The sequence below is a fragment of the Peromyscus eremicus genome, chromosome 4, assembly GCF_949786415.1.
Source record: "Peromyscus eremicus chromosome 4, PerEre_H2_v1, whole genome shotgun sequence".
Lineage (NCBI taxonomy): Eukaryota > Metazoa > Chordata > Mammalia > Rodentia > Cricetidae > Peromyscus > Peromyscus eremicus.
Window position 1 is genome coordinate 54,911,280 of NC_081419.1, and position 25,557 is coordinate 54,936,836.

At 44.9% G+C, this 25,557-nt stretch overlaps 2 protein-coding genes across 3 annotated transcripts in view; one reads left to right on the forward strand and one right to left on the reverse strand.

The window, feature by feature from the left end:
* The window catches only part of Plekha3 (pleckstrin homology domain containing A3), an 18,494-nt gene extending 11,373 nt beyond the window's left edge, over positions 1–7,121 (forward strand). For both annotated transcript variants that reach the window (XM_059260759.1, XM_059260760.1), the window contains exons 6-8: positions 1,775–1,818; positions 3,888–4,000; positions 6,196–7,121. In XM_059260759.1, coding sequence (XP_059116742.1) covers positions 1,775–1,818; positions 3,888–4,000; positions 6,196–6,320 — 282 coding nt within the window. In that variant the 3' untranslated portion in view covers positions 6,321–7,121. The remainder of the gene's footprint in view (positions 1–1,774; positions 1,819–3,887; positions 4,001–6,195) is intronic.
* An 8,375-nt stretch (positions 7,122–15,496) lies between these two features.
* Positions 15,497–25,557, reverse strand: part of Ttn (titin) — a 272,282-nt gene continuing 262,221 nt past the window's right edge. Inside the window, 7 exon segments of the mRNA XM_059260758.1 lie at positions 15,497–16,654; positions 16,981–17,286; positions 17,797–17,950; positions 18,041–18,732; positions 19,558–19,714; positions 19,843–19,992; positions 20,071–25,535. Coding sequence (XP_059116741.1) covers positions 16,356–16,654; positions 16,981–17,286; positions 17,797–17,950; positions 18,041–18,732; positions 19,558–19,714; positions 19,843–19,992; positions 20,071–25,535 — 7,223 coding nt within the window. The 3' untranslated portion in view covers positions 15,497–16,355.

The following is a 25,557-nucleotide window of genomic DNA, read 5'->3' on the forward strand; positions in this document are numbered from 1 at the left end:
TACTGTTAAAGCTTGAAATGTCCAGTGAGAACTCTTCTGCAGTCAGCATTTGTGTTTGAATTCTGAGTAGGCAAGTTACTTAACTGCTCTGGTTCTTCATCTGTGGAATGTCTTCTGTGTCAGGAGGTCATTGTGAAGGATCTGAGCCATTTCATGGGAGGTGCTTAATGTTAGCTTCTTAATTACTCTGCACACCAAGACCTCTTTGCTGGAGGTGGTGAACTCCCTGTGCTTTTCCTGCTGTTAAGTCTGCTCTGGCATGCCGTGAGGAGCCTCTGCTGAGATAAGGTTTTGAGCATGGCGTTGTTTTCCTTGAAGTATGCTCAGGAGCCTGTTGGTAGGAGGAGGCACGCATCTGGCTGTTTTCACCATTCCTGGATGAGCTGGTGAGAAGAGGGCCCAGCTCACTCCTGTGTTCTCCCCCCCACTCAGCGAGTTCAGTTGTACAGAGGGAGTAAGGGCATGGCCTACAGTTATTTAAGACTTGTCTTCATCGATGAACATTGGACTGATAGAGTCCGTAAAGTAAGTGTTTTGGTCAGATGAACTAGGGAAGTCTCCATTGATTTAGTGAAGGAGGTTTTTCTGTCTCAATCTAGCAAGGATCCTTTGCTAGGATTTCTCAGCACCTCTTTCATGCTGAGCATATTGTAGGGGCCAGAAGTAGGGTGTCAGATCCCCTGGGAACTGGGTTACAGGTGGTTGTGAGCTACTTGGTGTGGGTTCTGGGAAGCAAACTCAGGTCCTGTGTGTGAGCAGCGTTCACACAAGCTGCTGAATGCTGAGCCGTCTCCCCAGTCCCTCGGAGGGAAGTTACTGTGAAAGAGCGTGTTAGTGTCGAGCTGCATCTTCATACCAGCCTTTGGACTAGAAATACCTGTTATCACTTCAGCTGGACTCCCGTCTGCTGGCAGCTGAAGGTGCACATTCAGAAGGCATTTATACAGCATGGTAGATGTGGGCCCATGTATGTAAAGCGTGCTAAAACTTTAGTATAGACAGCGTCTCTGTTACCTTGTTAAGCTGAAATAATGATTTTCCTTGGGCTGCCCTCTAGTGTTTTGGTGGACAAGTTGGATCTTCTAAATTACGTTTTATGTTCACATATTTATTATACATTCTGCTTTTTCCTTTTAACATGTCATTTCTGCTTTCACAGTTTCAAGGCTTGGTCTTGCCTGTGTATGGTGGGCAAACATTCCCTGAGCTTACATCCTCAGCCTGTTGGTTGCTTAAATAAATGCTTTAGAAACCTATTTGAGGTTTAGGGTTTTTCTGAGTTCTTTAGAGACTAAACTTACTACTGCTGCCCTCCATGAAAGCTGCACTCACAGGAAGCTTCCTGAGTGCAGTGGCAGAGAGAAGCTTTATCACCACATTCTACTTGTGCTCTTTAGAACATGGAGAAAAGGACATTGGTTAAGAGTATTTTCTGGTTTGCTAGATACTCCTTTTTATTATTAAAAATGACTTAGATTAGTTATGTATATACTATTCTTTATGCTTTATCATATTATGTAACACACACATAAATAATTAGAAGTTTATTTTTTTCGGTATGTGTTGAGCAATTTCCAGTTAATAGTTATTAGAGAGAAAGTTTGACATTGTGTTTAGGTTATTCCTTGAGTCCGTAAGAGATAAATGTCTTGTCCAGGCATCTGTTTCTCTGAATCAATTTGTGTTAATTAAGATAATAAATTGGAGGTGCATTATTCTCTTTGACTAAACATTGAGCTAAGGTCTTTTCTTTTCTTCTCTTTTCCATTTCTAGATGAAGCGTTCCGCCAGCCACCCTGGTTCCTGCAGTTCAGAGAGGTAGACTCACCGTTTCTTCTGACTAAATTCTGTCTGGATGATGCTTCCTTGGGGGAGTTCTTGAGGCCCACACCAGCCATTGTGGACGCCAGCTCTGTGGAGTGGGCCTGTTTGGTTTGGGTTCTCACAGCAGCTTTCTGTGTATTGCTTGTTAGTTCGTGTGTCAGGGGCTGAGTTCAGAAAGGGCCAAGGAAAGGAAACTTACATGCCTGGATTAACACAAAGCTGGCACCATGCCTGCTGTCAGGGCTCTTAGGTTTTTGAAATAGATCCAGAAATTCATCCACAAGTGTGAGCCAGTAAGAAGACTCAGTAGGCAAATGTACTTGCCACCAAACAATACATTTTGCTTAAAAAAATTAATGAAATAAATCAAGTGGCTAGAGAAAAGTTTGTATTTGAGTGTTCACAACTGAGGACATTTTATCTCAGCTCTTTATAGTACCGTGTGTTCATGCCGGGCGGTCACTAAGAAAGAGCTTACTCAAAGAGAGAAAGCCGTATTCATATCAATACTGTAAAAAGTCCCCCTTCCAGGTGGGCCCTGCCAGTGTCTGAGCTCCTGGCGCCCTGTACGTCACTAGACGTGCTCTCCTCAGTGGCTAGGCTTGTCCTCTTGTTCTTTGGAAAGTGATGAAATTAATTTTCTTCAGCATCTCTCTCTATGCTGACTATTAAGTACTGAGCCTTTTCCTCCGGTAATTACATAATCCTTGTTGAGTTGATCTGCTCAGAGGAAACCAGTAACTTATATATACCCAGCTCTGTCAGGGTCTAAAGCATTTTAACAGCTGAACTTTACAGAGTAGTGGAAGCTAAGTCATTTGGCAGCAAACATTTATTTTGGTGATAGAAAGGCAAGGTTTCTAAGCTGTATTTTGTCCTTTGTTCCTTGGACAATAAGTTATAAAAAGGCTAAGTAATATTTTTCTTTGATGTGTCATGGTTGTACAGTGATGTTGAGCCATCATAAAACAGAAGCTGAGGTGCTGTTAGGTGGTAGTGATTTCCTTCTGGGTTTGCATGTTTAGACTGGAAGGTGTAGGAGCCAGTACTTTTTTTTTTTTTTTTGGTTTTTTGAGACAGGGTTTCTCTGTGTAGTTTTGGTGCCTGTCCTGGAACTCACTGTGTAGACCAGGCTAGCCTCGAACTCACAGAGATCCGCTTGGCTCTGCCTCCTGAGTGCTGGGATTAAAGGCGTGCGCCGCCAGTGCCCAGCTGGAGGCAGTACTCTTAACTGCTGAGCTCTCTCTCCAACTCCTAGACTGATTTTTAAAAACACTTGTTTTGGTGACAGGGCCTTATGTAGCACAGGCTGGCCTCAAAACTGGACATAATCCAGCATGCCTCATCCTAATCCTTTTGCCTTGACCCCGAGTGCATGGAGGAAGGTGTGAGCCAGCAGGCCTGGTTAATGCAGTGCTGGGGTTTAGACTCAGGGCTTTGTTCATGCTACATAAACACCCAACCCACTAAGCTCCATAGCTATGAGAATTGTTTTTTTCCAGCTTCCATTTCACCATTTTTACCTTCTGTCTCTGCTGTCAGTGAGTTTACATCTGAACATTTCTAATGCTCTGTCGTCGGGTAAAGGTTGGCAGTAGACATAGGCACTTGTGCAGCCTGTGACAGTTATTTGCACACAACTTCTGTCAACTGCCTCACTGGCCCCTTGTCTTAGAAGCATGTCTTCGGACTCCTTTCTCATTTAGAACATGGCCTCTGAGTTGCTGCCTGCGTTCCAGGCAGACCCAGTTGCCTGCACACTTCCCTTCTGCGTGAGTAGCATATTGCTAACTAACGTAAGAGATTCAGTGTCAGAAGAGTTTCTCACTTGGTTTTTCGAGACAGGGTTTCTCTGTGTAGCCTGGCCTGTTGTGGAATTCGCTCTGTAGACCAGGCTGGTCTCAAACTCACAGAGATCCTCCTGCCTCTGCCTCCAGAGTGCTAGGATTGTAGGTGAGCACACCACGCTTGGCCTTAAAGGGAAGCCATTTAAAATCGCAGTCAAGAAAGGGTCTTTTCATTGTTCAATGCCCACAGCGTAACGCTTTTTATTTAACGTGCAGGAGCAGCTGCTCCATCAAAGAAGCGGCCTCCGCCCTTCACCGACCTCCGCGACGCCACAGAACCTACTCGGACACAGACTCCTGTAATGACGTGCCCCCTGAAGACCCAGAGAGTGAGTTCCACAGTTTCTGTCTCTTCGGCCACTTCAGCACAACTGCCCCAGGTTCTTGTAGTTTCTGGGACTGAAGTACACTGTCATTGGAACACTGTACTTTGCCCTTCGGTGAATTCCTCAGAGAGAAGTGAACCCCCCCACAGCCCACAGCTGCTCATACATTCTCTCTCCAATAGCTTTGTTATTCTGTTAAGAGGTGCTGGAGATCATTGGTAGATACTTTATCTTGGAGACATTTTTATTGACTGTGTCTTTATTACCACAATGTTTCCATTTTAAAGTATTCTAGAAAAATCATTACTTGTAGGTAGAATTCTAGAGGAAATAAAGGTCAAAAATCAGGAAAATCAGCTATGCTAAATTATTTATCTGCCTTAAAATGGCTAAAGAAAGTAGTAATCCTGTGTGGTTTTGACAACACTGATCCCTGTACCTTTCTCCCCTGTTTCAGAGGCAGCAGACTGTCATTTCAGGAGAGTCTAGGGATTTCTGTTAAGATTTGTGCTTTTCTCTAAGGAGCAGGGTCTTTCACAGTGTGTCAGGGTGTAACTCATTTGATTGCAAGGACCGTGGTTTCCAGGGAACACAGATGTCATCTTACGCTGACATCTCAGTGAATAGAATGTTAGAGTCCTTACCTCCCGTGGAGCATGTGAGAGAGTTCACTGGAATGTGGATCTGATTTCCCTGCCGAAATGACACCATACATGGTGGTTCGTGTCTCCAGACAGCCAGGTCAGAGAGGGAGATGAGCCAGCAGTGCTAGCCTTTCCTTACTTACCTAGACTCTTTCTTAGGCAGGCTCCGGTGCAGGAGGATGTGGTCTTGCTGCCAATGCAGCTGATTCCAAACACAGCCGTTGGCCACTTTCAAATACAGTTTTTAAAATTTACTTTTTCTTCTTTTAATATATTTGCGTGTGAAGCATATGTGGATTTACATGTGTGAGGCGGGGCAGGGCAGGGTTGAGTTGGTAATCTTACATTACTCTTTGCTTGCTTTCTTTTTTGGGAGAAGGGACATGTTTTGAGACAGGGTTTCTCTGTGTAGCCCTGGCTGTCTTGAACTCACTCTGTAGACCAGGCTGGCCTTGAACTCACAGAGATCCGCCTGCCTCTGCCTCCCGAGTGCTGGGATTAAAGGCGTGCGCCACCACGCCTGGCTGACAAATTTTTTTGAGACAGTATCGTGTAGCCCAGGTTGGTCTTGAATTGATCTCGGTGCATTGGAGGTTGAATTCCTGATCGTCCTGCTTCTGCCTCCTGACTGCTGGGATCACAGACAAAAATCACACCATGCCTGATTTATTCTGAACCCAGGGCCTCCTGAGTGTTGTCTGCCACTGAGCTCCCACTCTGGTCCAGCCAAAACTTGTTACATGACAATACTCTTCTTGTAAGGTGCTTTTGGTTTTGAAAATTTGCTTTTGAAGATCAGAAAAGTAAAACAATACCAGGTGTGGTGGCTCTTGGGAGGCCGATTGTTGTGAGTTTGAGGTTGGTTGGGGGTGTATCCTGAATTCTAGGCCACCCTACCCTAGGCTGTAGACTGAGACGTTGTTGTCTCAAAGCAGGAAGCCTAAGAAAGTAAGTAAATAAATAAATAAATAAATACAATAAAAGAAAACCAAGGAGCAGGGGAGTCTTGGTAAATTCAAGCAGCCTGTGGAAGTGTAACTACTCTGGAATGGGATGCTACTAGGCTCTGTTCCCCTTAGCTTCACTGGCAGCTGTGAGCCATGTGGAAAGGAGAGCTTCCCACATAAGAAGTCTTGCTAGCTTTGCTCAGAAAGGCTCCGTTCTGTGACTAAAGTGTGATCTTGGAAAAAATCACATAATGTTTTTTGGGTCTTTGTTCACAGGAAGTTACTGACAGCATAAGACCATCAGGCTGAAAAAGCAGTAGCTAGGTTAAATTCATCTCAACAGGTTGATGGCACGGAATGTGCCAGCCTTGTTTCTGGCACTGTCCAAACAAATCCCTGCCTCGGCTAATGACATCATTTCTCTCAGGGACACTGAAGTTTCTCCTAACAACTCTCAATGGTAGGAAAACGAGTTTCTCTGTCAAATGAGCAAAGGAAACTGGTAGAATTTTGTTTCTCTGAACAGACCCGAGATGTTCTTTCACATCTGGAGTCAGCCTAGAGTCAGCAGTGCTTAGATGTTTAACTTGCCAATCACTTTTCACAGGACCTCTTCACTGTTCAGGAAACACCCTTAATGGAGATTTGGCCTCAGCAACCATTCCTGAAGAAAGCAGACTCATGGCCACGACACAATCTGAATCTGAAGAACCTCTTCCATCCTTCTCTTGAGGAAACGGACACATCCAGCCTCCTCTGAGTGTTGCTATGCAAAAGCTGCTGTATTAAACTCGTTCTGGGGTAGCTTCCCCTCCTTAGGATTTCTCTGCACTTTATAGAATATTGTAAACAAACAACCCACATACTTTTGAAGTGTATTTTATCTTTCTATAGTTTACTTGCAAGAGTATTTTCCTAATGACTTCACAGTATGAATGTGCATCTTTTCTTTTCTTTTTTTTTTTAAACAAATGATGGTGTAACATTTTGACATCCATAAGGACAAATGTAGATATTTTTCTAAAAAACTGTAAGGGACTGACAGCTTGGTCAGTGTGTATTGTAGTATATGAACATGAAATCTCGCCAGGTTTGTTTGACAGAAATGTGATAGATGTAACTTGTGCCATGGACCAAAAGGTCACGTCACCCCAGCTTCAAATTAATTACCATAGCAGCTTGATGGTGATTGGATCACATTCCTTTAAGCAAAAAAGGAAACACTTAATATTCTAAAGGTCTTTAGCCCAAATGCCATGACATATTGAACATTTAAAAAAGGAATCAGACTCTGCTGTACTTCATATGTGAAGTCGACACTACTGATTTGTCAATATCAAACATCAGGTTACAGTGTTTAATTTTTATTTATTTATTTTTTTACTGCATCAGAAGATGATGATGTCCTAACTTTTATGATCTCCCCAACTTAAAATGTATATGCATTGTTGTTATTTACATTGTTCTAAGTGAGGCAAATGTCTCAGTGACCTTGTTCACTTACACCAGAGAAATAAATGGCTTTCAATGGAAGAGGATTTTAGTGCTTTTTTTTTTTAAAGTAGGCATTAAGCTGCTGTTGTAAGATTTGCTGTATGATTTGCAGCTCTTTGGCATACCTAGAAACATTTTTAATTTATAAATATTTATACAAAAGAAGTAATTCTGTCAAGATGACTGTTCTATATCACTTGAGAATGGCATTATTTAATTAAAGGACAATTTGCACTTTTTGGTGGTGCCTGTCATATCTATTATCAGGGTTTGCCCTGGAATGTGTTTTTCTTTCAAGTCACTTTGGGGTGACGGTCTTATCCCAGAGTTTGAATGAGCAGCACTTTAACAAAAATTGGCCTCATGTTTTTAAGTTAGTCATATTTAATAAGTATGTGGTTTTTACATTCAAATTCATCATCTAATACATTGTATCTTTTACATTTATTAATAGATATTAATGAATTAGATATTCTGTCTAGTCTTTATTAAATGCCTTTAGTGTTCTTTATTCGTTTTTATTTTGTTTCAGTGTTTAGGCCTAAGGTGAACATATATCAATCATATATTTAGCTTATATATCCTATTAGTTTAGATGGTAGCCAAATATTTTATATTTACTAAAATAAGTCTGTACTTTTCCCTAAGTTTAAAGTGATTATACACATTAGTATGTATTTCATTTAACTGCTTCTAAAAGTGCTCGTCATTTAAAATGGCAAATGGGTCATTAGAGAATTCTTTGTTCAGTGGAATCAGCCCCCTCATAACTTGTATTTCATATATTCAATTTGGAAAAATTCGGTGATGTAGTTAAGTTTTCATACTGATTAGGCGGTCAGTCTCTCTTCTTTTAAACCATACGAACTTGCAGACTATGGTCTACTGATAGTTTTTCTGGAGGTGTTTCCTCATGATGGTGACAGGTTTATAATGAAAGTACTAAAATAAGCTTTTGAAGTTGTAGGAAAATAGGAAGTTCCATTTTCTATTGCTTTACCCAAGTAGACAAGCTTGTGAATGATTCCTTTGTAAATATTTTAAGAACAGGATGTTTTTAGTTTGCATTCTGCCCCCTCTGCATATACACACTTGAAGCAGGAACTTTGGTAGGTACACCATCTCCCTGAAAACACGACCTTGGAGTCCTTTGTCCTGGCCCCACACACTTGTGGAATGAGTTTTTTTGAGGGCATATATCTTGATTTATATGTAGATGTTGAATTTTTTTTTTGCTTTTCGAGACAGGGTTTCTCTGTGTAGTTTTGGTGCTTGTCTGTAGACCAGGCTGGTCTCGAACTCACAGAGATCTGCCTGGCTCTGCCTCCCAGAGTGCTGGGATTAAAGGCCTGTGCCACCACCACCCGACTTGTTTTAATCCATGAATGAAGTAAATTATGAAGCTTAAGGGAATCTTGCATTTTGAGGATGAATTGTGCCTGACATTTCTGGATTTTAAGAAAACAAGAAGTAAAGAACTACTCTGTAAGAACTTTGGCTTATTGGTCATGGATTATCTTTTGCTTAGGTCTAGGGCATGGATATTGAGATACTTGGAGACTCTTGACTTCTAAGCAAAAAAGTACTTGCTTTTCATTTCTGGTGCCTGTTCCCTCTGTGTTTGCAGAGTTTCCAAGATTAGTGGGATCTTGAGAATTGTTCTGTAAATCTGAATTTTGTTATGTCATCCTAGCGATAAACACCATGACCAAAAGCAGCTTGGGGAGGAAAGGCTTTATTTAGCTTACGCTTCCATATCACTGTTAATTGAAGGAAGTCAGAACAGGAAGTTAAACAGGGCAGGAACCTGGAGGCAGGAGCTGATGCAGAGGCCATGGAGGGGTGCTGCTTACTGGTTTGCTCCCTATGGCCTGCTCAGCTTGCTTTCTTACAGAACCCAGGACCACCAGCCCATGGATGCACCACCCACGATGGGCTGGGCCCTCCCTCCCCCAATGATCACTAATTAAGAAAATGCCCTACAGCTGAATCTTATAGAGATACTTTCTCCATTGTGGTTCCCTCCTTTCAGTTGACTCTAGTTTATGAAGTCGACATAAAATAAGCTAGGACAATTGTAGCTAGAGTTTTCCTGGTCCTGCCTGGCCCACAGTCAGGACAAATCTCTCTCACCTGCCAGTCCCGCAGCTGCTCAGACCCAACCAAGTAAACACACAGAGACTTATATTACTTATAAACTGTATGGCCGTGGCAGACTTCTTGCTAACTGTTCTTATATCTTAAATCAACCCATTTCTATTAATCTATAAGTTGCCACGTGGCTCGTGGCTTACCAGTATCTTAACATTTGCTTCTCATTGTGGCGGCTGGCAGCGTCTCCCTGCCTCAGCCTTTCACTTCCTAGAATTCTCCTCTCTCCTTGTCCCGCCTATACTTCCTGCCTGGCTACTGGCCAATTAGCACTTTATCAATCAATCATCCACAGCAGACAATTGTGTTGGGTTATTTCCTCAGTCAGGACAAATCCAGAAGTAGATTCTTAGCATAGAATGATGTCCACAAGAAGCCTCCATCGTCATGGCGACACCCTACCTTAAACATTCCGTGGACTCTCAGGAGGCCATTCCCTCAAATCAGCCCTCAGGAATCAGGCAGAATATTTTGTCAGGATGCCCAAGGAAAAGAAAAAACGTGTGTTTTTTTTACTTTAGGACCCAGTGATACAGTTTCTAGAAAACGCTTGCCTTCACTGCTGCCCCCACCATGACATCCTGGGTCAGGTAAGCATCCTATTTCCTGATTCTTGTAGATGCCAATAAAGTTTCAGTGTTCAGTGTTTCTAGCCTCAGCTTTCTGAGAGGATGACAAGTTGGCTGTACTGCAAATGAGGTGTTTTTTTGGTTTTTCAAGACAGGGTTTCTCTGTGTACCTTTGCGCCTTTCCTGGAACTCACTCTGTAGACCAGGCTGGCCTCGAACTCACAGAGATCCGCCTGGCTCTGCCTCCCGAGTGCTGGGATTAAAGGCGTGCGCCACCACTGCCCGGCAGAGGTTTTTTTTTTTTTTTTTTAAACGGAGTAAACTCAAGGGATTTTTGCTGTTGTCTCTGTTTCAGAACAGTGACCTTCAAAATGGAACAGAGCCCAAGCCGCTTCGCCCTAAACAAGGGCTGTCTCTTGCCCTTTCACTGTAAAATAGGGTTGGCTGTGGGGGTAGGGGCAGGACAGTGTGGAGCCGCAGACTTGGCTTCTGAAGGTCCAGGTCTGCAGCTCCCTGAGTGAGTTCGGGGCCCGCGCTGGTTAGCTGTGGTCAACTTGACACAAACTAGAGTCACCTGGGAAGAGGGACCCTCAATCGAGGAACTGCCTCCATCAGGTTGGCCTGTGGCCATGCCTGAGGAGCATTTTCTTGATGACTGACTGATGTGGGAGGGCCCGGCTCACTGTAGGTGGAACCACCCTTAGGCAGCTGGTCCTGGGTTCAAGAAAGCCAGCTGAGAAAGGCACAGGCATGGAGCTCATCAGCAGCCTTTCTCAGTCGCCTGCCTCAGTTCCTGCCTCGAGCTCCTGCGCCGGCTTCGCTGCATGGATTGTGATCAGGAACTGTAAGCAAAGCAGATCTTTTCTTGCCCTACGTTGGTTTTGGTCAGCGGTTTTTTAATCACAGCAAACTGCAACAGAAATATTAGTCATAGACACTGGATTTCAGTGTTCTTCCACTTACAGCCTTCCTTTCTGTGGGTTTCTCCATTGGCCGAGTTCTCCACAAGTGGACTTTGTTTCTACTGACAAGGCAGTTGAGCTGCTTGTGTGCGTGCTAGCCGCATGGGTCTGTTGATGTCACCTCCCCCCACTGGAGTTCTAAGTAGGGATGTGGGAGTGGAGGGGGGACAGCTGGCTCTCATGGATGTGGATCAAGTTTTGCAGCAGATTGGGCGACTAGTAGGACCCTTGTCCTTACCTGCCCAGGACCTCCAGGCAGATGATGGTGTTTCTTGAGCTGGGGGCTGCCTGCTCGGAGCTGACTTCAGTCATCTGCAGCAGTTTTAGGGAAGCGTTCTGACCCTGTGTTCCTCTAAGGCTGTTTGGTACCAAGGCTCCCTTGAGAACCCTGGAGTTGTCCCCTTGAACTCAGGATTTATAACACTTTAATCCCTAGCAGGAAACCTTAGTCTTTAAGGCTCCGTTGTTTCAGAAACTTCTGGTTTGGGAGGGGCCTCACACAAGGCCTGTTAACAGCCTTTCCCCACTGAGGAAGGACAGGGAATTCAGAGCACCAGGTCCCACAGGGGTTCAGGTGACGTTTGTCACTTTCTCTGCGTCAGGAGGAATCGGGTAGGAATTTCATTATTAACAGACATCCTGAGGAACAGAGGAAATACTCAGGAACACTCAACGACATAAAACCAAGTCTTTGTAACCTGCTTTGGGATGCAGATCCCTGGACCAGCCTATGTCCAATGTCCTGTTTCCCAGCAGGCCACTTTCTCCTGATGCAAGGAAACTGGACTTGAGTAGTTGGTCTTTCTTTCTTTCTTTTTTTTTTTTTGGTTTTTCGAGACAGGGTTTCTCTGTGTAGCTTTGCGCCTTTCCTGGAACTCACTTGGTAGCCCAGGCTGGCCTTGAACTCACAGAGATCCTCCTGGCTCTGCCTCCCGAGTGCTGGGATTAAAGGCGTGTGCCACCACCGCCCGGCGTAGTTGGTCTTTCTTGTTGGACTTTCTTGGACCACCATCCTCCAAATAATGACATGGAGACTTACTATTAATTACAAATCTTGGCCTTTAGCTTAGGCTGGTTCCCAGCTAGCTCTTACAACTTAAATTAACCTGTTTCTATTAACCTCCGTTCTGCCATGTGGCTTTTTACCTCTCCTTCATTCTGTTTGTCCGACTCCCTCAGTGTCTCGCTGGCTTTCCCCAGGTGCCTAGATTCTTTCCAGTTCCTCTCTCCTCAGAAGTCCTGCATATTCTCTCCTGCCTAGCTATTGGCCGTTCAGCTTTTTATTAAACCAATCAGGTGCCTTAGGCAGGCAAGGTGAAACCGTGACACATCTTCACACAATGTGATAAAATATCCCGAAACAGACTTTGCCAATTTTCTTGAAATTATATTTGGTGCTGATATTTCCTTTATCTTCCTGGAGCACAGCCTCAGAACGTTCTTACTGCGTTTGGTCACCATGGAAATGGTCATCCAGCTTTTTTAACTGACCGTTTCTGGTTATCTGCTTCCCCATTGCCTTTCTGTTCTACAACCCACTGCAACTGGACAGAGGACACCGATATTTCGAAAGATTGCATCAAAATGTTCCTATGAAACTGTGTATATGCCAGTCATTTCTAGGGTTACAACTTGAATTTTGACTCTTCCCCAAACGATATGGTGGATTCTCAACCTCCAGGACCTCAGGATGTAATCTTATTTGAGACAGGGTCCCTGGAGGGATAAAGTGAAGTTAAGATGGATCCTAATCCAGCATGGCTGGTGCCCTAACGGGGAGAAATTGGGAGATAGACATGCATGAGTCGAGAGGCCCGGACAGGTTCTCCCTTCACGACTGTCGGGAACAACCCTACACACATGTCGTTTTGGATTGCTAGTCTCCAGAGCTGAGTTTATTTCTCTTGTGCACACCACTCATTGGTACTTGTTTGTACCTGCCCTAGCAAACCAATACATTTGGTGAACATCAGTGAGACCTAGGGTAGCTTCGCTCTCCTCCACAGTGGCCCCTAGTAAGAATTATTGCTAGTTTATCTTGGGTGCCATGCTAAGCACTGGTGTATGAAATTTACACGTAGTAACTTGCCTGATGCTCCCAACAGTATTGAGAGTGTTGTTCCCGTTTTATGGATGAGAACACCAAGGGTTGGTGAAGTTCAATAACCAGCCCCAACTCACACAAATTAGTTAATAGATCATCCTACATTTGAGGTTAGCATGCATGTACAGACATGTAATTTCAACATATCCTGTTGAAATTGTATTGTATATTGTTTAACCAGGGTGTGGGTTATAAAATAAGAAGGGATAAAGGAAAGAAACGGCAGTATGGTAGTGACGACAGTAAGTTTTGTGGATTGGTTGGGTTGCCGTCTGGGAGAGCCTTGTATTTTTCCCCCTGCTCTCTGTTGCCCCCTGTCCATAGGAATGGGGAGAGGAACGCTAATCTGACTTGGAGGTGAAGCAATGATACTGAGGAACCAGGGACCATTTCTCAGACTGTTGAAGGTGGGAGGGCTGGTGGCAGCAGTACCACCCACCTCAGTAGGAGGCACCGATTTCACAGGACCTAGGAGGAAAGTGGTGGGCGCCAGGAGCCGGGGACAGAGTTCCACCTCAGTCACCCAGGGCAGTCCCCTCCTGTACCCATCAGCAGTCCCCTGTGGCCCAGCCAGGAGTTTCCACTGAGGAGAAAAAGGCAACTCAGGCCTTGGTCTCAGTGTACATTCCTTCTCTAGAAAGAGGTTGCGCCCTCCCCTGCCCTAGGCGGCCCTCCCCTGCCCTAGGCGGCCCTCCCCTGCCCTGGGCACCTCTAGGAGCTGGAAACTGACAGGGCAGATTTCAGTCATCATAGACAGTTGCCGACAAGAAGCAGGGCATTGCACGTCAAAGCCCCAGCCCTCCTCAGGGAATCCCCTTTTCCATCCTGCTCTCCTGTGAGTGTGGGTGCACAGCTGCCTGTGGAGGCCAGAGCACAATCTTGGGTGTCGTTCCCTCAGGTGATGCCACAGTGGTATTTTTGTTTTGTTTTTTGAGGAAGGATCTTATTGGCCCAGGGCTTCCTGACTAGGCTGGGTTGAGTGGACTGCAAGCCCCAAGAACCTTCTCGTCGTCGTCCCCCTCCCCAACACTCAATGCCACCACACTTGGCTTTTTTTTTTTTTTTTTTTTTTTTTAAATGGGGAACAAATTCAGGTTCTCATGCTTGTCCAGCATCTCTCCTGGCGGAGTTATTCTTCCAGCCCCTGTCTCTCGTTTTGAAGTACAAGCTGTTATCTAAGGTAAGATGTGCAACTGATGCTGTCAGTCCTCTCCAGCTTCCCCAGGGTTTGGGTTAGGATCTCTCTCACTTGAGGTTTCTTGAGTGTTGCTCAAGTTTAGCTGCCCCAGTAAACAGTAAACCACCGTACCCAACAGGGGCTTTCTCCCCTGCTCACCCTCCCCGGCCACCTCTCCTCGCCTCCTAAAGAGCTGCTGACCGACTTCAGGGGTACACACAGGGGCATCCTTGCTGCTTGAAGCATCCAGTGGCATTGTGCTCCCTGTGACATCAGGTTGGGGTCTTGTTGATGCCACATTCTTGTATTGCCTGTGAAGTAATCCAAGGACCTTGCTGAGAATCCCTAGCTCCTACCCAGTAGTTACCAGGCGGGCAGGCAGGCACACCTGTGAACAGGGCATGTCTCCACTAAGGTGGGCAGCTAGAAGGTAGTGCTTGAGACTGCTGGAGCAAGAACCAGGGCTCTGTTTTTAGGAACTCTGACTTAAACCAGAGTAACTTGCTGAATAAGTTTATGGAGATCCAAGGTGGTCTTTTAGAGAATAAAAATTAAAGTATGTTTGCTTCAGTTTTGGCCACTTACAGTTAATATTGATGTCACTTTAGGCAAGGGATGATCTTTGTATGTTTATAATTAACTCTTAGCTAACTGAAGTGGAGAAGTATAGGTTTTTATGGCAGAAGCTATTTTGTACCAAGTATTTATCAATTTTTAAAAAAAAACTATTTTGTTTTATGGGAATGGTTGCTTTGCATGTATGTATGTGTACCACATGAATGCTTGGTGCCCAAAGAGGGTGGGTGTCAGATCCTCTGGCATTGGAGTTATAGACCATCATGTGGTTGCTGGGAATTGAACCTGGGTCCTCTGGAAGAGCAGCTAGTGCTCTTAACCGCTGAGCGCCATCTCGCCAACCTACCAGTTGTTTTTAGAAGGCCAAGAGGACTAACTGCACTATTTAAGCTCTCTAGTCCCAAGACCTGTTATTTTCTCTGTAGCTGTAGTAGTCGATTTAGTTGAGTTGTTACCCATGGAACTACTGTTTTTCATAATTGTAGAAGACAAACGTCCATGGATAAATTTATTCTGAGAACTATATCTAGGCTTTTAAAACAAAATTGTTGAATTCATCCAATATAGCAATGTAAACATTGGCTTTGGGTGAGTTTTTCACACTGGCTGTTTGGCATTTGCTGTTCTCTACCCTGTCTGTGGTGACCCCTGCGGTGTGGAAGCTATAACTCCCTCCCCAGAGTTGACAGAAAACAACCAGCCACACATTTTGAGGTGCAGATAGCTTGCTTTATTTTTTCTTTTTAATCTCAAGGAGGTCCAACATTTATAACTACCAATTGAACTTACATCGGCATGAAAAGGACTACAACAAATTGATTTTTTTTTTTTTTTTTACGGGCAGTTGGTAGTATTGTTGTTTTAACGACAGCTTCTTTTGTTGTTATTTTAGTATTATTATTATTTTGCTGTGGCTCATTTCTTAGTTGCCCAGTTTCAGGTGTAATTTAAATTTAGAACTACCACACGAGGCGTTGGCTGCACCTGGGACCTCCAGGAGTGAGCACTGCTCTGGCATAGGAATACTTGAGTAGCTTGGTTAAACGAGGGGATGGCCAGGAGATGGTACTTTTTCCAAGCTACCCAGGCACTCTTTATGACAGAGACAGTGTGAAGTGAGCGAACAAAGTGTTGGCCGTTACACTTTGCTCTGGTAATATTTGTCATGATAATTTTAAGTGTGACATCATCAGAGAAAAATGTAAGACGTTAAAGTGTTGCTTACAGGAGGGTAGATGCAAACATCACCAATGCCTTACATTTCTGATTCAATAGGTATCAGTGTGCATGCCAGGGACATGCACAGCAGCATCTTCTTTTAGGTGGCTAGGACATCTTCAGTGGGGAATTTCTCTACCCACTGAGGCATACTTAGACATCAACAGTATGTTGAGGCACAAAGATTGATTAAGTATTGGCAGGGTATTCGTTCCATAATCCATAAGAAACTTTCTCCTACCAATGATTAGTTTCAAAAGTTACAGTGTAAAATGTCATAAAATAAATGGTACAAAACTTTATAACCGTGAATCCGGCTATATACAGTATGTACATGTCATTAGCAAATATTCTCAGGTCAACAAGTATGAAAGAATTGAAATGCATAATTTTGGAACTGTGACTCATTTCGATGGATACAAAACTACTTAAAATATTTACAGGTCAGAAAGATTAGTCCATGTGAATCATTTGTGAAAGATTATGAATGTGGAGTATAAGAGCCCCCCGGCCCTCTTACATAGAGCGGATATTAATATTCACAGTGGCAGAGTCAGATCCAAATTCATTCCCTAGGCTCAGGGTATAAAGTCCGCCATCTTGTTTCTGTACGTCCGTGATGATGAGGGTTGTCAGGTCGTCTGTGTTTTCAATGTGGAATCTTCCTTGCTGTTCTAGGTTTTGGATTTTCCTTCCACCACAGGACCATGTTATTTCTGGAGTAGGCTCCCCAGTAAAAGCACAGGCTACCGTTAGAACTTTACCTTCATCGATGCTGATATCAGATGGGAGAGCTTCAATTTTAGGTGGAATCCCTTTATGGAACAGCAACAGAAAAGTTTTAGGATCACTGAAACAAGAAATCCTGTTCACTTTCTATTGAATTTACTAAAACTGTGGTTCTCAACCTCTAGGTCGCTACCCCATTGGCAAGCTTGTATCTCCCCAAAATATTTACATTACAGTAGCAGCAAATTTACAGTTAGGAAGTAGCAATGGAAATAATTGTATGGTTGGGGGTCACCACAACATGAGGGACTGTATTAAAGGGCCGCAGCATTAGGAAGGTTGAGAACCTCCTCACTACAACTATCCTGTGCCATGTGGCTTGGCTCCCTCTACTGGACGTTTTCTTGCTCACCTCTTCCGCCTGCTTTCAGCATTCTACTGGTTGAGCTTTCCAGATGTGTCATACTAGACTTCCCCATAAAACTGCTGGAACTCATTTCTACAAAGGACTCTTGCATGGAAGACATGCTTTGGGCAGACATGCTTGCAAACTTCATTTCAGTCATGCTGCTAGCGCTGCTGCTGCTGAAGCTGCTGAAGGACGAGGCCTCTTGCTTAGAGGCAGACATTTGGACTGACTGAGCCGAGAAGCTTCCTTGCAAGCTCATGTCGTCACTGGTTTTCAATACCACCTCTCTGGGTGGTTCTTCGACTAGAGCTGTGGAGCGTAGCAGAGACACAGGGGACATCAAAGACATCTGGTTATTTGGTGACGACGTCTGACGCCAACTTAATGGGAATGGGAACTTACACACATGGAAACACAATCCAAACAGTTTGCTGTCGAAGCGTAAGCAAACACATGTATACATACATCCGTCAAGAGCTAGCTCAATGGCTCCGAGAAACGATCCTTAAATTTCTAACATTACATGCAGGTGCTAGAAATCACTTAAGAGAAAAATGATTAGCCATGTATAAGGCAATTAACACACGATAGTCTGGAAAGTTTTTACAAGGCTGTTGGTAGCTTTACTTCCAAAATTTAACTTACCAAAGTGCCTGTTTAGAGAAATGGATTATGAGGATGAATTCACACAAGATGCCTCTTTCTCTTCCACATGGATTTTTCACAAGGTCTTTTGAGAATTTTCTGTGCTTAAAACTCAAGCAACCCTCACTTCACCCCACCTTGAGGTCATAAGGAAAGTGGCAAAGATGTACTTACGATGGACTGTTAGAGAAGCTGTGGCTGAACATTGGCCACGGAAATTTTTGGCCTTAATTGTGTACTTTCCGCTGTCACTTACGGATGCATTTCGGATTTCAAGAGTGTACATATTTCTGGAGCGACTCACACTGACGTTTGAAGAAATGGAAATCTAAAAGAGTGGAGAAAAGGCAATGAAGTCTTTAGCTAGAGACACAATATTTTACATTTTCTTCACTGTATATTCATAACTTAAACTTACTGGCAGGTTGTTTTTAAACCACTCAATTTCAGGGGACGGCTCCCCACTGATCTCACAAGAAAAGAGAACATTCTGTCCTTCGTTAATATTTTGAGATCTGGGTTGTGAGATGAAGGTTGGAGCATCCGAGAGTTCTTTGCTCAGGGTCAAGTCATACTGACACTTGACGATTCCCTGACTGGTTTTGCCTATGCAGGTGAGTATTCCTTCATCTCTCTGACTGGCTTGCTTGATGGTGAGAGTTTGGTCACTGCCCGATACGCCATATCTGTATTCCTCTGAGTTAGTAAGCTCAGTGCCATTCAGTACCCATCTCACATCGGTGGCACCCGCAATGTTGGCTTTCAGAGTCACTCTCTGGCCGTCGGTTATGTTCATCTGAGTAGATGATGCTTTGATCTCAGCGTGAGTTTTGACTTCTTCTGATGCCTGTGAGGTTTTGGTGACTTCTTCCTGGACAATGGATTTTTCTAGGGAGGCTGCTGCTGATTTCTTGACCTCTTCAGAAATCAGAACTCTGGATGCTTCCTCCTTGATGGCCAGTTTCTCATGAGATTTTACCTCTGACATCTTGATTTCTTCAGAACTTAGGGATTTTTGAGAAATTTCCTCTTGGACACTTGCTTTCTTCTGAGACGTAACTTCGGAGGTCTTCTGGGTAGACACTTTCTGTGCCTCAGTGTCTTTTACAGCTAATAAACACATAAACAAACAAACAAACAAATAAATAAATAAGAGACCTCTGTAAGTAGACTTAATTGGAAAGTGACTTCCCTCTCTACTTTTGTAGGTTCTACTATGTGATACAGAGCCTGAAACAAATGTCAGGTAACACCAACTCTGCCTCAGTTCCGACTGTAGGAAGTTGTCACACAGGACTCTTGAGATTGGTGCAGTGGCTTCTTAAACTAGGCTACGTTGACGATGATTCTTATGACTTGAGGGGACACATCTTGAACAGGGTAGACAAAGGTTTAGATGTGTGGACTTTGCAGTTTTTGAGCAACTGAAAAATTACCTTTTGAAAGACAGATGCTCTGATTTTCCTGGGATTATGAGTGTAGCCCATTCACCAACCTTGTGCTCCTTGGAAAATGGCAAGCACCAAAGTTTAGAGAAGAACTAGCATTTTATGTATTCACCCAATTATACTTTATTTTTTGAGCCAGGGCCTCATAGAGCCGAGGCTTGACTTCAAATTCATTTTATAACTGAGGCTGACCTTGAATTCCTTACCCTCTGGCTCTAACTCAGTGTAGTGATTAAAGGCCAAAGGTATTAGACCTGCCTGACTTTATTCTTAACTATCCCTGAGAGCAGATTGTAAGATCTGTGAAATCTTACATAGCGCCGCATGTCATCACGCACACCTTTTATGCTAATACAGAGGCATATATTAACTGTAAACTGGTGTGTCTAGATTTGAAGGTTTTGTACACAGGTGCATGTTGTGTGTTAGAAACTTGTTTTAATAGTGTTCTCTAGGAAACACTAGTTACAAGCAAAACTCCACCTACCTTTTATTGTGAGCTTGCAGCTGGAGGACACAGATCCAGCGGAATTTGTTACTGTACAGACATAAAGGCCGGCATCCGAAGTCTCGGTCTGGAGGACTTCTAAGATGAATCCTTCTTTGTCTTTGGAGAGTCTGTATTTACCGCCTTGTGCAATAGCCTGTGGAAAGCAAGCATTGGAGTTTCAAAGCATGGCTTAATCTGGAACTTTCTTGAGGATTTGGGGGTGAGTGAGGAGACATTAGATTTTTCTAGGAAACAGTTAAAGGACATTTTAGAACTGGTTACCTTTCCATCCTTTGTCCAGGTGACAGTTGGCTGGGGCTCGCCAGTAACTTTAACTGTAAGTTTAGCAACACTGTCTGAAGAAATTGTTATATCCTGCAGCCCAGTAACAATTACTGGCTTTGAGGAAACTGATTCAGGGGCTGTTGGTTCCTGCTTCTTGGCTTCTGCTGACTCAGAAGTTTTCTGAGCGGACTTCTTGGCTTCTGCTGACTCTGCAGTTTTCTGGACAGATTTCTTGGCTTCTGCTGACTCAACAGTTTTCTGAGTGGCTTTCTTAGTTTCTGATATGCTTGACACCTGCTCATGAATGCTCTTGAAGGATTGTCCAGTAAACTGGAAGCTGGTTTTGGAAGTTCCTCCTTCACCAGAGACCTCACAAACATACTCTCCACTATCAGACTCACTAAGGTTATGAATTTTGAGTTCGTAGGTACCATCTGCTGAGTAATGAAACTGGAAATGCCCATTTTCCTTGAGTTTCTTGCCATCTTTATACCAGGTGACCTCTTTGGCACACAGTGCACTACTTTCAACTGCACAGGTCAGCTTTGCAATATCTTTAGAAGCTGCCGCTTTCAGGGACTGAGTTATCTTTGGTGGGGCCGAGACTGGGAGCTGTTGAGCCTTCTCTGCCGGCGCGGGCTTTGTCTCGGTGGGTGACACAGCTTTCGGATGAGAAGTCACTGGTTCTGGAGATTTTACTCTTTTGGGAGACTTCACTGTTTCTGGGGACTTGACTCGAGGCTCTGGGGACTTGACTCTGGGTGGTGATGTCACAGTCTTTTCAGTCACCCTGGCTTTTTGCACGGTCAGCGTGAACTGGGCTTCTTGCTTCCCGTCACTGTTTTCTACCACCACGCTGTAGCTGCCCTCGTCGGACGCCTGCACCGAAGAAATCTCAAAGGTCGATTTGTACTTGGTGGTAGTCACCTGCTGGCGCAAAGAAGTACCTATCACTTGTCCTCCACGCAGCCAGGTCACAGTTGGCACCGGCTCCCCATCTGTATCACAAGAAAACCTTGCAGGCTCGCCTTCGTAGACAGTTATGGACCGTGGCTTGGTTAAAATTCTTGCCGCCAGGGTCGTCTTCATCTTTCTCACTGTGGATTTTTCCTCCAGCGACTTTTGCTCGGAGGCAGCACTCTTCATTTCCGCAGAGGTATAATGCTCATAGGACGAGAGACTTTCCCTTGTCTCCGTCATTTGTGACTTTACTTCCCTGACCGAAGAAGCAGCTTCCATCTCCGATGTCCTCTTAAACGATGAAACCGCATACGCCTCTGTTTTTGTCAGTTCAGGGAAGACTGACTTGGGAACCTCCTCGTCTCTGCGCCGGGATGCGTAGGTGGTATAATCTCCCCCAGTTACATCCAGGGTTGCGTAGTCAGATGCCTCGCCTTTGTAGTTGGTGCACACAGCCCGGTAGGTTCCACTGTCCTCAGTATGACAGTCCAGGATTTCCAAGGTCAGGACCCCACTCGTATTGGTGTAATGAATCTTACTGCTCTCTTGGAGTTCGACACCATTGTGGTACCACTTAACTTCAGCAGTTGGCTTAGACTGAACATTTAAGATGAAGCGCGTGTTTTGGCCACAGGGCACCCTATGGGAACGCATGCGCAGTGTGATTCGAGGGGCGTGGTCAAGTGTGAAAGGCTGCTGACTCAGAACTTCATACTTCCTTTCGGATGTCTTCTGAGTCTTCAAGGCAGCCTTCATGGACTCGTACCTGGAAAAGATATCAAATCTGGCAGACCTCTCAAATCTTGAGAGAGATCGCTCGCTGGACACAGGGCTGGGAGAACGTGGGCGAGTTCTCTCTGGAGTGGGAGATCTTCTTTCTACGTCATCTTCGTATTCCTCAGCGCGTTGTGGATGGGATCGGATCAGCTCGGACACTGGTCTCATTAACTCAATATAAGTTGGAGACAAGGAGCGCCGGCGTCTCAGTAGTCTGGACACAGATGAGGACGATTCTCTTTGAGCCCGTCTTGAGATTTCGTATTCCTCTTCAATTTCTGTTATTTCTGTCACTTGTCTCTGTCGCTTTGATTTCTTTTTAGACTGTTCTTCCTTTGACATGTGGTCAAGCTCACTTTTGTATTCCGAGAGACGCTGGGTGGTTGTCACTGGCCGCAGAAGCTCCTCTTCCTCCTTCTCAGCCATGATCCTCTGCCGTAGCTTTGGCTGCCGGTAGGAGGCCTGGGCGTGCCGTTCCCGCAGCTCGGCATAACTTGTGCTGGTTTCCTCCTTTGTCGGGATGTGATAGGTCGAGTATCTGAAATCTCTTCTGTCCTCCACCTTGACATGAGCTGGTGGAGAAGAATACCGCAGGCTGGAAAGCTCAAAGCGTGGAGGGCTTCGGCTGGGGGGCGAAGCTGAGAAGCCCAACTCCAGCTCTTCCTCCAGACGCAGTCTCTCTTCCTCGGTTCTCTTCATCGCCAGGTAGTCGTCGATGGGGAGGAGTAGCTCCTCATCTGACATGTCACCCAGAGAGCGCCTCCTCCGTCTATAGTAATAAACATCGTAATCAGGAGAAGGGGTACGCCGGCGGCGGGCTGGCCTCACCATTTCCAGGTCGTCTTGGGATAGTTTGGGGATCCGCCATTTAGGTCGGTATTGATCTGTAATCCGGGGAAGAGGCATCACGTAGAACTGCTCCCATCTTGAAAGGCGGATGTGCTTGGGTCTTTTCTGGACAACCCTGTCAAGTTTCCCAGGCATTTCGTATTGATCCCGGACCTTCTTATACCACTTCATGTCAGACATAGGCACGAACTGCTTGATGCGTTGGTCTTCTTCTACCGTGGCTTGCTTGAACCGGCGGGGCTCTGGGACTTCGTAAGGCATGCGGAGTTTTCTCTCCTCTTTCTTTTCCTCCGTCTGGAGCCGGTATTCTCCTTTGACAGTCTTGGTGCTCACGGCTGGTTTGTAAAGAACGGCAGCCTCTCTCAGAGCCTCTTGGGCTACCGGGGTCAGCGGCACACTTTCCGTTCCGGAGAGAATCTCAGCCATCCTCAATGTTTTGTCAATCTGCTTTTGGACGTGTCGCTCACGTTCCTCCTTGCTCTGGAATTCTTGCTTGACGTATCGCAGCCGTTCTACTTGTAAGTGAGCCTGGCAGCTAGTGGATCCAGCTGTGTTTGTGGCTGTGACTCTGTAATAACCCGTGTCTTCAGGCAAAGTGTCCCTGATGTGCAAGGCATAATAATCTAAGCCTTCGTGGACAATTTCAATGTGGGGCCCGAGGGACAGCGGCTGACCATCTTTCTCCCATTTTAATGTCGGTGCGGGGATGCCGGACACTCTGATCTCAAAGCAGACACTTTGGCCTTCCTGGCATTCGGCATTTGCCAGTAGCCGCTTGAACATGGGTCTGAGGGTGGTGTCTGTTGGAGGTGGATGTAAAGTCACAGTCAGCTTTGCTTTACAGCTGTCCTCACCGTATTTATTCCTTGCCACAACGGTGTATTCGGCATCGTCATCTGTGGTCACACTGTTGATTGTTAATTGATAAAGACCCTTGTCAGACTCGAATGTGTATTTCTTTTCATCATCACCTGGCTTGATCTTCTGGCCTGATTTATACCAGGTCACACGAGGTTCTGGGTGGACTGTGATAGTTACTCCAAACCGGACATTTTCCCCCACATACGCTGTCTTGTTGTAGAGAGGCAGGGTAAATTCTGGTGGCCTTTCGAGGAGCCGCATTGCGTCCGTTCTGCGCTTGACTTTCTTGGTTCTGCGGCAGTAATAGTCATAAACTTCCCTCACACCTTTAACGAACAGCTCTGCGTAAGAGCTGTCTTCACCGTAGTCATTGACGACTTTGCATCTGTAGGTACCGTCATCAAACTTGGTGATGTCTTTGACATACATGGTGGCCACTCCATCTTCATAGGTGATTTCATATTTCTCACTGTTTTCCAGCTGTCTCACGCCGAAGTACCAGGTCACCTGGGTAGACTGATCATAATTTTCGATTTTGCATACGTATTTGACATTTCCCCCTTCTTCGCCAATGGCATGCATTATCTGCCCGGAGATCGGGCCGATTTCAATGGATGCCACTTTAACTTTAGCCACACTTACTCCCCTCTGAGAGCGAATGGCCCCACCACAGGAGATGCGGGCTGCTGATACCACCATATTGAGGTCTTTCTTGATCAGGGTATGGTAGTAACGCCGGTGTTTCAATGTTCTGATGACTTTAGTACTGACTCTGTCTATCCTCTGCTTCAGCCATGGGTGCTGCAGCGCCTCTGATGCCGTCATGCGAGATTTTCTCTCTTTCACCAAGAGCCGGTCAACAAAATCCATGGCTTCAAGGCTAATTTCTTTGAATGCTTCTTCATCAAAAGTATATTCAGCATTCATGATGTTCTCAATCATCTGTTGGTTAGTTTCAGCCAAAAATGGGTTGATTCCGCTCAGCAGAACGTACACCAGTGTACCAAGTGACCACATGTCTGTGGCAGTGCTGACAACATCATGCTGGTGGACTTCAGGGGCGTAGTATTCGGGGGCAGTGAACAGAAGCCTGAAGTTGTCTCCTGGCTTCAGCTGACGCGCTTGACCAAATTCTATTATTTTAATAGTGGAGTTCTTTCTTGTCTGATAGATGATATTTTCTGGTCGAATGTCAAAATTGCCAATATTCTGACTGTGTAAGAACTCCAGTGCTTCACAGACTTGGCGAACATAGCTTACGATTTCTCTTTCATTCAGTTCAAAGGCACTTGTATTGATGCGTTCAAATATGTCGAGTCCTGATATAAATTCAAAGATCATAACCAGTTCTTCCATGCTTTCAAATGATTCGTGGAGGTATAAGATGTTTCTGTGCCTAGCAATGTTTAGAATGGAGATCTCTTTCTTGACCAAAACCTGGTCAGTCCCCTTGACTTTAACAAATTTGGCCATGAATGTCTTCTTTGAGGATGTTTCAACACAACGGTGGACAATTCCAAACTCGCCACGTCCAAGATCTTCAGCTATCATGTATTTCTCATAGAGTTCCTTCGTTTTGGAGTGCGATGCTTTAGTCATGGTGACTTCCCTGGTTTCATCCACCTCGTCGTCATAGTTCATGGCTCTGGCCTTATCTTCTTTGGTAACGGTTGGTTCTGAGGGTTCTGAAGGCTTGCTCAGACCGAACTTATTTTCAGCTATTACTCGGAACTGATAACTTGTTTTCCCAAATAAGTTGATGACAGTATAACGTGTTTCCCGGGCCTGTCCCACACGGAGCCATCTTTCTGCAGTTGTTGCGCATTTTTCAACGATGTAGTTGGTGACTTTGCTACCACCATCAGAAGCTGGCTCTGTCCAGGTTAAGTTGACAGAATCTCGTGAGACATCACTAACTTTGACGCCTCTGGGTGGGTCAGGAACATCAGCCACATCCAGTTCAACTGTCTTTTGATCGATTCCAAATCTGTTTTTAGCACAGACAACATAGAAGCCAGCATCTTTCCTCTCCACTCCATTGGGGAAGACAAGTGATGTGAAGGATCTTGTGACAATCACTTGGTAGTGGCCATTGTTATCAATGAGATCTTGTCCTTTCTGCCAGGTGATCACAGGATCTGGTTTGCCACTGAAGGGGATCTTGATGCTGATCACTTCCCCTCGGAGAGCATGAACTGCTCCCATGCCTTCAAGAGTTTTGGGCAGGTGTATCTTAGCTGGAACTAAATCAAGGTAAAAGAACAA